Source organism: Saimiri boliviensis, chromosome 5 (genome assembly GCF_048565385.1).
Source record: "Saimiri boliviensis isolate mSaiBol1 chromosome 5, mSaiBol1.pri, whole genome shotgun sequence".
NCBI classification, from domain to species: Eukaryota; Metazoa; Chordata; class Mammalia; order Primates; family Cebidae; genus Saimiri; species Saimiri boliviensis.
In genome coordinates, this window is record NC_133453.1 from 25,712,170 (window position 1) to 25,727,801 (window position 15,632).

Sequence of the window (15,632 nt, forward strand, 5' to 3'; positions counted from 1 at the left end):
ATTTTTGCCTAAGAGATGAAAATTTAAACTAGGCATGTTAGTCTATTTTCACACTGCTATAAAGATACTACCCAAGACTGGGTAATTTATAAAGGAAAGAGGTTTAGTTGACTCACAGTTCCGCATGGCTGGAGAGGCCTCAGGAAACATACAATCATGGTAGAAAGGGAAGCAGTCATGTCTTACATGGCAGCAAGAGAAAGAAGTACAAAGGAGGAACTTCCAAAACACTTACAAAACTGTCAGGTCTTGTGAGAACTCACTATCATAAAAACAGCCTGGGGTAACCACCCCCATGAGCCAGTCACCTCCTTTCCTCAACACATGGGGATTACAATGCAAGATGAGATTTGGATGGGGACACAGAGCCAAACCATATCAGTATGTATATAGAGTATCACCTGGACTTTAAAATTCCCATAGAACATGCAGACATTAGGAGGAGACACTGCCTTTTTAGAATTGGGGGGAAACAGGAAAATAGAATGAGGTATGAGAGGAATTGAACAAGACACTTCCCACAGAGGCTGCACGAAGACTGGCCAATCTCTCCTGCTCAGCACCTGCCTCTTGTTTCACTTTTCATTGATCTGCCCCTGAGGACCGCCTGGTTGTTAGGCCTGAGTAGATTCATGTATATAATCTGCAGGACTGTCTTTCAAATTTATATTCCAGTGGCGGTAGATAATGCTGATAGATTTTCTTAAATTCAAAAAAGCAAAGAAGACCACATGTTAAAAAAAAAAAAAAAAAAAAAAAAAAACCCTGAAAAGGTTAGCCGAAAAGTGTCTATTCAGGTGTCAGATATGACAGTAAGATGATTAGTTTGTGATGTGGGCTTCATATGCAGGATATTTGGGTATTTATGGAAGAAAAGTGATTTGATTTTACCTTCAAGAGGACAACAGCCAGTGGAGAGGAAGGTCCTACTCCCAGTAGCCTCTGCTGGTGACACTGACTCCATTTGACTAGCTGAGCCCATCAACATAATGTGTTGGTTCTGTTCTCCCATTAGGCCTGGAACCGGGAACGGAATATACGATTTATGTCATTGCCCTGAAGAATAATCAAAAGAGCGAGCCCCTGATTGGAAGGAAAAAGACAGGTAAGAGTACCTTGCAGGTGACAAGGAGTTAGAACAGAATTAATAACAAATGAGCAATCTTGCAATATGAAAACTTTCTTTGTGATTTTTTTTCTAACAGCATAGTGCATATATATTGTATTTTTCAATAGCAGGAATAATTTCACATGCACTGCAGAGTTTGGTTTTATTTTTTTTCTTTACTACAGCCACTCAATATAAAGCCTTGTTATTTCCCTTTTACAAATTCAAACAAGATACTAAAATGTAAAACCAACTCACTATCATTGCTCTTGTTTTATATCTACTGTTGAATTTTAAAATGTTTCCTTTTTTAAAGGAGGGAGAGAAACCCTCACATTTATCTTTATTTATTACTTGGTTTCTAATGTTATACTTTTTCATCCAATTTCAGTTTAATTTCAAGAAAATGCTGTATTCGTGGTGATAGGAAAATTTTTTAAATGAACATGTGTGTTTTATCTATTTTTGCCATTTCGTACTGTAAACAACCCTTGACCCAAACCTCTGTAATTCTCATACTTAAGACACTGATATGATTAGTCGGGATTCTGCTTCCTACAACCTGCTTCTCAAATTTAAAAAAGAAGGAAGAGAAAGACTACACATTTCAGTTCCATTAGGCTTAATTTGAGCAGAGGCGGCTTCTGTGGAGCTCAGCGGTTCAAAGCTTTGTGTGTATGATAAATTCATACTAACGCCTTTTTCTTTCTAAACTATAAAGAAACCTTTGAGAAAAATCCTAAAGATTTCTTTCTGGATAAAAGTGTTTTGTGATCTCAGAACTGCTCATTTTCTGGGGACTTTTATCAAATTGATGGACAGTCATGTATGCCTGAATTAATAATTATTATTATTGCTGCTACTTAGTGGAGCTTAATGCGCTTTGCTTTTTTGGCTCTAACCTCTCTTGGCTAGATGAGCTTCCCCAACTGGTAACCCTTCCACACCCCAATCTTCATGGACCAGAGATCTTGGATGTTCCTTCCACAGTTCAAAAGACCCCTTTCATCACCCACCCTGGGTATGACACTGGAAATGGTATTCAGCTTCCTGGCACTTCCGGTCAGCAACCCAGTGTTGGGCAACAAATGATCTTTGAGGAACATGGTTTTAGGCGGACCACACCGCCCACAACCGCCGCCCCCATAAGGCATAGGCCAAGACCGTACCCGCCGAATGTAGGTGAGGAAATCCAAATTGGTCACGTCCCCAGGGGAGACGTAGACTTTCACCTCTACCCCCACGGTCTGGGACTCAATCCAAATGCCTCTACAGGACAAGAAGCTCTCTCTCAGACAACCATCTCTTGGACCCCATTCCAGGAAAGTTCTGAGTACATCATTTCATGTCATCCTGTTGGCAATGATGAAGAACCCTTACAGGTAATTAATTTTTCTCTTCACTTCTCATGGGGAGCTCAGAAAGCAGTAAGTTAGGTAACTGAAGTGACCAGAGCCCCCGATAAAGAGTGGCTTCATGGCTGGGTGCAGTGGCTCACACCTGTAATCCCAGCACTTTAGGAGGCCAAGGCAGGTGGATCACTTGAGGTCAGGAGTTCAAGACCAGCCTGGTCAACATTGTGAAACCCTGTCTCTTAAAAAAAAAAAAAAAAAAGTGGTTTCACTTCTACAATCTGTTAGAAGACGGCACATTTAAGCCCTGCTTCTTTCTTTTTAATCCCAATATGGATCTACTTTGAAAGACATACCAGAGAGTCATTAGCTTTTATTTCATAGAGAAAATGAAACTATTTCTATTATTCTCACGCATTTGAGACTTCTTTTTAAGTAAGATAGGCAAACAGATGATTCTAGAAAAGAAAGAAAAATATTCCACCTGAATTTTCATTTGTGTAAGAGGTCTAAAACACTACCTTTACGATTTGTCCTTGAAGAAGCCCACAATATGTCTAAAGAAAAGAAATATGGGAAGGTGTGCATAGTAGCTGATAAATGATTGATTCTCTAAAACGTATATTCTTTAATTTGTGTTGACAGTATCAATTTTTATTGTGTTGTTATTTTTACAAAGTGGCAGAATTTTAAAAAACCGACAACACTGTAGGAAATGTCTGAGCTTAGAAACACGAGTTTGAGGATTTGCCAAACTGTTTTAAGGACTCCACATGGAGGTCAGATGTGACCTGGAGTAGCATGACTGTCTCTCCCATATAGTGAACTGTCCAGGTTTTCTGTGAAGCAGACATGGCCAGGGCTTCCAGAGGGCTTATGCCGATCTGTGACTGAAGCAAGATAAAGGGCAGGCCGTCTCTAGTGTTGTCCAAGCCTCCCAGTAACTACGGAGCACAGAGGTAGATTGTTGGCAGGAAAATATGGCAGAAATGATAGCCCCTATCCTTGTTCCATTTCTCTCCTCAGCTAGGTAGAACCCCTATACCCCACCTTTATTTTTTTTGTCTTCCTTTGCTTTGTTTAAACAGTGAGGGCTATTGATAGGAGGAGACCACATGTCATTCCTCACTATAATGCTTTCTCTCTGCTTCGGATGTACCGATAATTGCAGTTCAGGGTTCCTGGAACTTCCACCAGTGCCACTCTGACAGGCCTCACCAGAGGTGCCACCTACAACATCATAGTGGAGGCACTGAAGGACCAGCAGAGGCATAAGGTTCGGGAAGAGGTTGTGACTGTGGGCAACTCTGGTATGTAAATACTTGTTTAGTCACAGGCTCCCCTCTGCGCCACACCAAAGATGGGCTTTTCTGTTGACCCTGCCTTTGTTGCCATTGTCTTATTATCTTTGGGAAGTAACGCAACACATCGGCATGAAATAAACGAGCAACTTTATTTTAAATTAATCTCTCCCCCTCCTCCTGCCATATCCGGTTGTCTTCACAAAATGTGCATGTAATTGACAGACTCTCAAATGGTGATATGATTACAGACCTGGAGGGGACTTTAAATATTATTTAGTACCATATTCTGAGTCCTTACCTGTGAGTATCTGAGTTGATATAGGGCACAGGTTTCCTGATGTCTTTTCCCAGACCCTCTTCATCTCACTATGCTGTCCTCTTGAGTGATTCTTAAATACCGAAACGATTATCTATAAAGAAAATGCCCCTTCTGTAGACATGGGGACAGTTGGCTTTTGCTTCTAATATAAAATGCCACCAACATTGTGCATTTATGTCTGCAGAGAATGTTATTCCAATGTTATTACAGTTTTCCAATGTTATTTCCATTTTTCCCAATGTTATTTCCTTTTTTTTTTTTTCTGACTATATAGGCCAAAAGCCTCTATAGAAGTTAAAGGATCATTGAGTCTTCTTTGTAGCACCTGGAAATCCTTTTTAACCAATAGTGTGCTAGCTGGCTGCTCAATTTGCAGCAGCTGAAGATTCACCAAGGCACATGAGATAGAGAATAATCAAAACCGTGAATCCTGAATCTTCCAACAAGAGGGTTCTCCACTCCACACCAACAGAGAGTGCTAAGTCCTGTCTTTGCCAAGTGATAGGTTTTATTCCTAGGGCCAGTTTCTTAATTTTAGCCTCCTCCTTCATCTGATAGAAGACTGTGCTACTTTGCACGTATACATTCCTATGAATTAAGCAACTGAGCATTTGGCTGGAGAGAGGTTGGGAGGAGATTATTTTGTGTTTGTTGTGTAACATACCCATAGTAATGCTTATCTTTGCCTCTTGTGGTTTTACTAGAGAGCCGTGTGTACAGAATTTTCAAGAGCAAAAAAGATCTTTGTGCTTTTCTTTTTTTCTTGGCTCACTGCAACCTCTACCTCTCGGGTTCAAACAATTCTCCTGCCTCAGCCTCCCGAGTAGCTGGGATTACAGGCGTCCGCCACCATGCCCAGCTAATTTTTGTACTACTAGTACAGACGGGGTTTTGCCATATTCGCCAGGCTGGTGTCGAACTCCTGACTTGTGATCTTCCTACCTCGGCCTTCCAAAGTGCTGGGATTACCTGCATGAGCCACTGCACCCGGCCAGTCTTTGTGCTTTTCTAGGTTATTTTTTTTTAAAAAAAGATTCCATCTCTATAACTTTAGTTAGGATGGAATTTTAACTCCTAGCTCTTTCTTAAGTATAGAAACCCCTACTAACAATTTAAGCCCTTTCCATTTTTCTTTTAAACTCCTTATTCCCAGCAGCAGTATTCTGCATTCTAACCAAGTTCTCCCAGCTTTGAGAGATTCAGACTTACCAGCTCTCCAAAACGCTGTTTTCTTCAAGGGTGACGCCTTTCAAAAATTAGGCACTTCAAATATCTACTGCTTTTGAGCTTTTGAGTTTTCCACTATAAAAAGAAAAATATATAGTGGAATTTTTTTTTTTTTTTTTGAGACGGAGTTTCGCTCTTGTTACCCAGGCTGGAGTGCAATGGCGTGATCTTGGCTCACCGCAACCTCCGCCTCCTGGGTTCAGGCAATTCTCCTGCCTCAGCCTCCTGAGTAGCTGGGACTACAGGCACGCGCCACCATGCCCAGCTAATTTTTTGTATTTTTAGTAGAGACGGGGTTTCACCATGTTGACCAGGTTGGTCTCGATCTCTCGACCTTGTGATCCACCCACCTCGGCCTCCCAAAGTGCTGGGATTACAGGCTTGAGCCACCGCGCCCGGCCTATAGTGGAATTTTAAGTCAAAGTAAATTAGTTTATTTAATTTTTAAAGAATAATTTGAAGCATGCTTTGTTTGCATAGATTGTTTTAAAATAAGCTTTTCTAAATCATAAAGAGATAAGACCATAGGTAACATGAGGAGACTCCCTTACTTATCCTAAATCATCTGTATTCCATGGCTTTTTCTTTTTCTTTTTTTTTTTTTTTTGAGACGGAGTTTCGCTCTTGTTACCCAGGCTGGAGTGCAATGGCACGATCTCGGCTCACCGCAACCTCCGCCTCCTGGGTTCAGGCAATTCTCCTGCCTCAGTCTCCTGAGTAGCTGGGATTACAGGCACGCGCCACCATGCCCAGCTAATTTTTTGTATTTTTAGTAGAGACGGGGTTTCACCATGTTGACCAGGTTGGTCTCGATCTCTCGACCTTGTGATCCACCCGCCTCGGCCTCCCAAAGTGCTGGGATTACAGGCTTGAGCCACCGCGCCCGGCCCCATGGCTTTTTCTTATGTGAAACAGTTGACTTCATTGATAAAGTAAAGCAGTCTCACCACTACAATAACAATGTCCAAAATCTAGGCTTTCTGCACTATAATACAAAAAAATGCAATAATAAAAGTAAAAATTACATTATAATGGTATATAAAAATGCTAAGACTTTTGCATTATAAGCAAAAGATGGCTTTTAACAATTATTCTTTATTTAGTGAGTACTTTCTAAGTCTTGGAAAAGGGTTAATGCTTCGAATTCATGCCCTTGTATCATCTTCACAAGATCCCCAGGAGGTATAGATATTTTTATTATTATCCTAGTATTGCATTTGAGGGAAGTAAGGCAGAGAGATGTTAAATAGCTAGCCCAAGGTCACTTGGGTCCCAATGGAGAGGCATCACTAGTCTTTGCATCCCATGAGAGTTCTCAACTGGCTTAAATTGCCTCAAGATCTGTTCCGTGTTCTATAAAGTAATTTTAACAGAAAAGGCGATTTGTTAGAAGTAAAGGAAAAAATAAAAGATGGACTTCTTGTCAGAGGCCTGTGACAGGTATCCACTGACTACATCTAAGCACAGTTTTTAGAGCAGTTACTGTCTTGGTAGAACAGATGAATGCTTCTTAATCCTCCTGGAATTGTTTTAGATTAAGTCATTGTATACAATCATTCAGTTTTCTTCTTATGGTCCAAATCCATTAATAAAATGTCTCTGTTTGCTTTTTCCTCCCTTTCTTCATAGTCAGCGAAGGCTTGGGCCAACCTACGGATGACTCGTGCTTTGACCCCTACACGGTTTCTCATTACGCCGTCGGAGATGAGTGGGAACGAATGTCTGAATCGGGCTTTAAACTGTTGTGCCAGTGCTTAGGCTTTGGAAGTGGTCATTTCAGATGTGATTCATCTAGTGAGTAGTTGCTTAGTCCATCCACTCGCGTGTTCATCTCCTCCAGTTCCATGCATGCACTCATGTGCCAAGGAAGCATGTTTGGAAGACACAGGCTCTTCCAAACATGAAGCAAACAAGGGAATACTGTTTGACTCAAAGTAATATTTTGCATCATAGAAAAATGATGGGAAATTTTACTTGTTGGATATTGCTTCATTTCAAGGGTTGTATGCCAATACAACTATTAAGTGTAAGATTATGGGACTAATTTGATTTTTGAAATTTTCAGTGAAAACAAATTGATAAAGTTAACGACTTTTGGAACCAGGTCTAATTAAGAGTATTAGAGACACAGAAAAACCCCAAATCTCTTATAGTCTTTAGTATTAAGTGAGATCAGAGGTGGACATTTGTACTCAAAAACAGTCTCTTTCAACACAAACCAAACATGCACATACCATACTACACATGCACACACTTTCACACCACATACATAGCCCAGGTACCTTGAATGCTGCTAGAAATATAAAAGGAAAAATACAGATCATCTACTTTTAGATAATTAAAAATCAATTCAAATTGATAAATGTTTGATTTTCAAATTCTAATAGGTTTTAAGTTTTCAAATTTTTTAAGTTAAAAATGTACCGAGGAAATATCTGTTATGCGTTGAGATTTAGTATTAGAATTTATAAACCTTTCATTTATTCTTTGTGTTTAGGAGATGTGATTATTATTGACAATTGGTTCATTTTTATAGGTGTTGACCATTATGCCTATCAATAAGCCTCCTATAGACATACAGAGTTCTATCCTGTGGAATTAGAATATAAGACTTTGTAAAAAGATTTTCAAAGTATTTTACTTAACTCATATAATTGAAATCGTTTAATCCAGACTGAAATGTTAAAACCCAGCCAATGTTTTCAATATAGACTTCCACGTTTGACCACTTGAAAATGAAAAACAGTAAAAATATCAATATTCTGTTTAGGAGCTGGAAATTTTAATATTTGACTTCAACTACATGGTCCTTAACTCCCGAAACTGAACTACATTTAAGTTTATATGTTTATTACCTGTGTAAATTCCTAGGTGCAATTGTGGGAGCAGAGCTGTTAAGTTCATTTATGTGACTCTTTGGCTCAGCTTACATAATCTTTGTTTTGATATCATAGTTGTCTAATTCTTTTACTTTGTAGTTTAAGGCAGGCTGACTTGATAAAATGGAAGAAGTGGTATATTGTTATATAAGCTTCTGAGGTATGTTTTGTTTTGTAAGACCTGGAGATTAAAAAGTCATCTTTTATGTGTAGTGGTTAAAGATATATAACTTGTGACTTTTAGGCATTCCAAAGAACCAGCCTTATTTGACGTGGATAATAACCAATGATTTAGCATTTTGTTTTTTTTTTTTTTTTTTTTTTTTACTCTTCCCATGTACATGAAACAGGTGGTAGCATGTGGAAATCAGCTGATCCTTGTTTTACAGTTAATTGAACTACTTTGTGTCCAGGGTTTCTGCAAATCCAAAAGTGATTTTTCATCTAGGATCTATTTCTAAAAGTCTACTCCAATTCCACTTTAGTTTTCCACAATTTTAAATCTTAATAGTGAAAACTCAAATCAAAATCATTTCATTTGAGGTTTTTTTTTTTTTGTTTTTTTTTTTTTTTTCTCTATCACCAGGCACCAGGCTAGAGTACAGTGGTGCCATCTTGGCTCAGGCTGGAGTACAGTGGTGCCATCTTGGCTCACTGCAACCTCCGCCTTCCAGGTTCAAGCAATTCTCCTGCCTCAGCCTCCAGGTATCTGGGACTACAGGTGTGCGCCACCATGTCCAGCTAATTTTTGTATTTTAGTGGAGACTGGGTTTCATTATGTTGGCCAGGATGGTCTCAATCTCTTGACCTCGTTATCTGCCTGCCTCAGCCTCCCAAAGTGCTGGGATTACAGGCATGAGCCACTGTGCCTGGCTCATTTGACTATTTGTATGACATGATTATGGCAGAATAAATTGGATCTTAAAATGCCCTAGAAAATGGTAAATGTTAAAAAAATAATATTTTAAAATTCAACCAAAGAAAAGGCCTATTGGCCAGGCATGGTGGCTCACACCTGTAATCCCAGCACTTGGGGAGGCCAAGGTGGGCAGATTACCTGAAGTCAGGAGTTTGTGACCAGCCTACCCAACATGGTAAAACCCCATCTCTACTAAAAATGTCACACACACACACACACACACACACACACACACACACACACAGTTAGCATGGTGGCGCATGCCAGTAATCCCAGATACTCGGGAGGCTGAGGCAGGAGAATTTCATAAACCCAGGAGGTGGAGGTTGCAGTGAGCTGAAATTGCACCACTTCACTCCAGCCTGGGTGACAGAGCAAGACTTTGTCTCAAGAAAAAAAGTAAATAAATAAATACATACATACACAGACCCATTGTAGGGGTTATTATCGTTAACTTTCCTTGCTATTTTTTCCAGATCGTGGCTCTGAAGACCCTGTGGTGTGTCCCAGTTCACGTGCTGTCTTGTGAGTCAAAACAGACAAATAACTTTATGGTCCTGACTTTCCCCACCCCTACAGGATGGTGCCATGACAATGGTGTGAACTACAAGATTGGAGAGAAGTGGGACCGTCAGGGAGAAAATGGCCAGATGATGAGCTGCACGTGTCTTGGGAACGGAAAAGGAGAATTCAAGTGTGATCCCCGTATGTCATCACAGATCATCTTTAGTGCCTTATTAAGCATTCCCACTTTCATTATCAGGCTGTAACTCTCATTCGCAGAAATGATTGGAGACATTAGGTCTCCTTGAGGAGTGAAGAGTGAGTTTGTTAATCTTTTGATTTGGGAAGGTGGAGACGACCCTCAAAAACGAGTCATGATTTAATGTTATTACAGGATGTTTTAGCACTTTTCCAACTTGAGTATTTTGACCATTATCTGCAGTGAAATGCTACAAAAAAGCTTTATTGGTCTGTAGATTCAGCTTTTAAAGTATGATTTCCATCTTCCCATTGGACCCTTTCCAGTATATTAGGTCTAATTTTTGGAAATGCCACCCTAAAATCTGTACAGCAGTACTTCTCTTATGGATGATTCACATAAACATGTGGAATTTGGGCTGGGATGACATGAATTTAGGACAGAAACAGAACCCATCCCTAGATCAAGTCAAGTCTGCAGTATTGTTCTCAGCTTACATGTGCATCTGTTTTGTGTCTATATGCAGATGAGGCAACGTGTTATGATGATGGGAAGACGTACCACGTAGGAGAACAGTGGCAGAAGGAATATCTCGGTGCCATTTGCTCCTGCACATGCTTTGGAGGCCAGCAGGTAAGACCAGATATGCCAGGCTCTCTACAATTTAGATAAGCTAAAGGGTTGCCTCCTGCAAGATGTGTGGTACACACAGGAGTGGCAGAGACCCTTAGGAAGTATTAAAATACCACATTTCCTGTCGGCATACAGCTGCTGATGTAGAGCTTTGGGATAGTTCTATGTCTACCCTACATGCCATTCGTTCTTTCTATTACTATTGCTAGAATATGTAGAGTACCCAAAAGCATGAGAGTCTTGAGTCTTGAGTCATTCTTAATAGCAATACCTGCATTTATACAATGCTACAATCATTTTCCTAAGCTCCCTAGCATGTAAGAGATATGCACACTGAAAAAAAGTGAAGCAGAGATACTATTCAAATTAATTTGCAGTGAATAGAATGTGTTTCATTTCAGCCAGTTCTCCCCATCCTGGGCAGCCTGAGACCCTCCCCTCCTCTGCCACTGTTAGGCTGCTTTGATTTTTCAGCAACTAAAGTGTTAAGTGCAATGTATCTGTAGGCCTCCAGCTCCATTCAGATGGACAGGTGTCCCCATGGCAACGTCGTGAAATATGTTGAATAATATCTCAGATGTAAGAAAATGCCACTTCTTTTACCCTGTCTGTTGATTCAGAACAGATCCTTGTTATAGGTCTAGCACTGTGCTAAGTAATACAGGACAAACAGAGGAAATGAGAAATGGTCTTGGCTCTTAATGATGTAGTTGAAGATGTTAATTAGCATACATTTCAAAGTCAAGCTAATTAAGTTCTAAGTGAGTCTGACAAATACAGTTCTGGGTAGGCTGGAATGCGCAAGAAAGAGATGCATGAACTGGCTGAGGTTTAGGATAGCTAAGGTTTAATGGGGAGGGGAGAGAGCAGAGAGACAGAAAGCACACCGCCTGGGATAGAAAGGAGTTGGCCGAGGTGGGCTTTGGTGAGCCGACCCTTTGCCTGGTGTCTTGTGGTATGAAATTAGATGGGAAGAGGTGGCTTATGAAGGACCTCGGCAGCCCATTATTTAAGCCAGTGCTTCTCAACCATTTCTAAAATATACCTAGTCTAACAAAAAATAATATATCAGCTGGGCGCAGTGGCTCACGCCTGCAATCCTAGCACTTTGGGAGGCAGAGGAAGGCGGATCACCTGAGGTCAGAAGTTCGAGACCAGCCTGACCAACATGGAGAAATCTGGTCTCTACTAAATACACAAAAAATTAGCTGTGTGTGGTGGTTCATGCCTGTCATCCCTGCTACTCGGGAGGCTGAGACAGGAGAATTGCTTGAACCCGGGAGGCAGAGGCTGCAGTGAGCCGAGATCGTGCCATTGTGCTTCAGCCTGGGCAACGAGAGCAAAACTCCATCTCAAAAATAAATTAATAATAATAATAATAATATGCCTTTTTCTAATATGATTTGAAATTTCAAATTGAAATGACTCGTAACTCAAATAAAAGCAACGGAACGTGGCAGTCCTTTGTTTTCAATGAAGGCACGCCTTCCCAGCAACTCCCCAAATCCTGGTACGTGCTTCACACTCAAGGGTGAGACTCACTGGTTAATGCATTTGGCATCACTTGTTTCACTCCCAGTGATTACACAGGGAGGGAGGTGCTCCCAGTTCTGATGGAGGAGAATTAGAGATTGGAATCTAGATTGAATTCAGTCTCTTTCTCTCTGTATCTTCCTCTCTCTCTCCCATTAACCCTTATAACGACTGTGATCGTAGGATCATAGGACTCAGTCACTCTGGTATAAATATGTGTGATGGAGAGTGAATTTGCTGGGAAGCTGATTTTGGTCTCACTTCAGCATCTTCTCATTATTTATGCACTTGAAACCTTTCATGTGTGACACCTATTCTCCAGTAAATTGTTAAATGAAACATTTAAGACAGGCGTGGAAACTGTTACTTTCTCATATGAAAGCAAGATTCAGTGATTCTGTAAGGAGATATTCACTGGTATTGTGTTAGGTATTCAGGGGCATATGCTCTTAAATAGAGAAATATGTCTAAAATATTTAAATTCTAATATAAGAAAGTGATTAGCCGGGCGCGGTGGCTCAAGCCTGTAATCCCAGCACTTTGGGAGGCCGAGGCGGGTGGATCACGAGGTCAAGAGATCGAGACCATCCTGGTCAACATGGTGAAACCCCGTCTCTACTAAAAATACAAAAAATTAGCTGGGCGTGGTGGCGCGTGCCTGTAATCCCAGCTACTCAGGAGGCTGAGGCAGGAGAAGTGCCTGAACCCAGGAGGCGGAGGTTGCGGTGAGCCGAGATCGCGCCATTGCACTCCAGCCTGGGTAACAAGAGCGAAACTCCATCTCAAAAAAAAAAAAAAAAAAAAAAAAAAAGAAAGTGATTATATTATTTAGGGTTGCATTTTGGTTGTAAGAAAAAAGTCCAATTCAAGTTAAGCAAAAATGGCTCACCTAATGGAAAAGTCCGAGACCCACCGGCTTCAGAGGCTGCTCCAGCAATGGTGCCTGGAGTCCCTCTTACTCCACATGCCTTCCCTTGCACAGGCTTCATGCGTCAGTGGGGTCCCTGCTGATGGTGTCATTGATGACTGACCTCCATGAGCGCGTTTTACCCCCTCCCAGCTTAAGAACAGTAATAAGAGAATACGTGTCGCCTCCCATTTCCAGCAAAAAGCTCAGGGAGAAGCCTCTGCTCAGCTTGGTCCCGTTTCCATCTCCCATACCGTCTCTGGCCAGATGAAAGGCTACCATGTCACTGCCTAGGGAAGTTTAAGAAGAGAGTGGCAAAATGGTGCATTAGAAAGAACATGGCTGGGGTTACCCCATCTCCTGGGCGGCAGCCCCAGCTCCACCAGCGATCCACTGTGTGACTTCCCTGCTCCCTCTAAGCAAGTCACTCCTCTCCTCTGGGTCTCTGTTTCCTTACCTATAAAATGAGAATGTTTGGCCGGGTGTGGTGGCTCATGCCTATAATCCCAGCACTTTGGGAGGCTGAGGCAGGTGGATCACGAGGTCAAGAGATCGAGACCATCCTGGCCAACATGGTAAAACCCCATCTCTACTAAAAATACAAAAATTAGTTGGGCATGGTGGTGGGTGCCTGTAGTCCCAGCCACTCAGGAGGCTGAGGCAGGAGAATCGCTTTAACTCGGAAGGCGGAGGTTGCAGTGAGTCGAAATGGTGCCACTGCACTCCAGCCTGGCGACAGAGGAAGACACTGTCTCAAAAAAAGAGTGTTTGTTCATGTAATCTCAAGTCCCTTTTAAAATCACTAGGATTCTATGAAAGCCTTTTCTATCATCTAGTACAGAGAATTTTTTGAGGACGCTGGGATTGGAATGAGCCTCCACAGATGGGTAAGGTTTGAATAGGAAGAGAAGAGAGGACATTTCAGGAGAAACAACACAAGAGAGACAGATGTAGGTAGAAGATATGGTAATAAGCCAAAATGTATTCTACGAGTTATAAATGCATGAAATAATCATCAAAGCTTCCTTAGTGATTAACTGCTTATATTTTGCCAGTGCATAAGATGTGAAATTTTTCAACTCAAACACTTAAGTTATGATGTCCTCAGGTTACCATAAACCCCATTTGACTTCATGCCTCTACTCTCTCAGGGCTGGCGCTGTGACAACTGCCGCAGACCTGGAGGCGAACCCGGTACGGAAGGCTCCACGGGCCACTCCTACAACCAGTACTCTCAGAGATACCATCAGAGAACAAACACTGTAAGTGTGATAGCACCAGGAGTATCTTCCCTCATACTAGACTGTCTCTTTCTACAGGAATCTTTCTTCAGAATGAACCAGTTTTTTTTTTTTTTTAGTTTTTAAAAAGAACTTGGGCTAGGTGCGGTGGCTCACCCCTGTAATCTCAGTACTTTGGGAGGCCAAGGTGGGTGGAACACTTGAGATCAGGAGTTCAAGACCAGCCTGGCCAACATGGTGAAACCTCATCTCTAGCAAAAATATAAAAATTTAGCTGGGTGTGGTGGCGTGAGCCTGTAATCCCAGCTACTCAGGTGGCTGAGGCAGGAGAATGGCTTGAACCTGGGAGGCAGAGGTCGTAGTGAGTTGAAATCGTGCCACTGCACTCCAACCTGGATGACAGAGCAAGACTCTGTCTCAAAAATAAATAAAATTTATTTTAAAAAATTTCTATGGATCTGAGTCGTCCAGGAAAGAAAAATAAAAAAATTAAAATTTTTAAACTCGTAAATGACTTAAGAGAAACACTGTATTCCATAATATATTTAAGTTATAATGTATTAAACTCCTGAACATCTCCTATTGCCCAGCAAACTGCTAGGTTCTTGACACTAGGAAGAAATATTAACCTATTTGTAAGCAGTTGTCCTAAGAGTCAGCCCCTACCTCCCTGCGTTTTTTTTTTTCTGTATACTTTACAGTATTTGCCACTAATTTTTTTCCCTTCTTCTATTTTAACAGAATGTCAATTGCCCAATTGAGTGCTTCATGCCTTTAGATGTACAAGCTGACAGAGAAGATTCCCGAGAGTAAATCTTTCCAACCCAGAGGAACAAGCATGTCTCTCTGCCAAGATCCATCCAAACTGGAGTGATGTTAGCAGCCCCATCTTAGAGTTCTTGTTTCTTTCTTAAGCCCTTTGCTCTGGAGGAAGTTCTCCAGCTTCCGCTCAATTCACAGCTTCTCCAAGCATCACCCTGGGAGTGTCCCGAGAGTCTTCTCATAAATGAGGGCTGCACATTGCCTGTTCTGCTTCAAAGTATTCAATGCCGCTCAGTATTATAAATGAAGTGATTCTAACTTGTGATTTGATTTGGGATCAATAGGAAAGCATATGCAGCCAACCAAGATGCAAAATGTATTGAAATGCTATGACCAAAATTTTAAGTAGGAAAGTTACCCAAACACTTCTGCTCTCACTTAAGTGTCTGGCCCGTGATACTGTAAGAACAGCATGTCCTGTTACTGTGGTATTTTAAATATCCACAGTACTCACTTTTTCCAAACGATCCTAGTAATTGCCTAGAAATATCTTTCTCTTACCTGTTATTTATCAATTTTTCCCAGTATTTTTATATGGAAAAAATTGTATTGAAAACACTTAGTATGCAGTTGATAAGAGGAATTTGGTATAATTATGGTTGGTGATTATTTTTTATACTGTATGTGCCAAAGCTTTACTACTGTGGAAAGACAACTGTTTTAATAAAAGATTTACATTCCACCA

At 41.1% G+C, this 15,632-nt stretch overlaps 1 protein-coding gene across 20 annotated transcripts in view; it reads left to right on the forward strand.

Annotated features, from left to right (window-relative positions):
• Nucleotides 1-15,632, forward strand: part of FN1 (fibronectin 1) — a 78,025-nt gene extending 62,393 nt beyond the window's left edge. For 4 of the 20 annotated variants that reach the window (XM_039470052.2, XM_039470055.2, XM_010336357.3 and 1 more), the window contains 9 exons: nt 1,016-1,105; nt 2,024-2,290; nt 2,384-2,490; nt 3,632-3,770; nt 6,940-7,104; nt 9,688-9,813; nt 10,338-10,444; nt 14,036-14,146; nt 14,867-15,632. In XM_039470052.2, the coding sequence (XP_039325986.1) occupies nt 1,016-1,105; nt 2,024-2,290; nt 2,384-2,490; nt 3,632-3,770; nt 6,940-7,104; nt 9,688-9,813; nt 10,338-10,444; nt 14,036-14,146; nt 14,867-14,938 (1,184 nt within the window). In that variant the 3' untranslated portion in view covers nt 14,939-15,632. Of the gene's footprint in view, nt 1-1,015; nt 1,106-2,023; nt 2,491-3,631; nt 3,771-6,939; nt 7,105-9,687; nt 9,814-10,337; nt 10,445-14,035; nt 14,147-14,866 lie in introns of all 20 variants that reach the window. The other 16 variants (XM_074399060.1, XM_039470056.2, XM_010336358.3 and 13 more) reach the window with 4 other exon arrangements.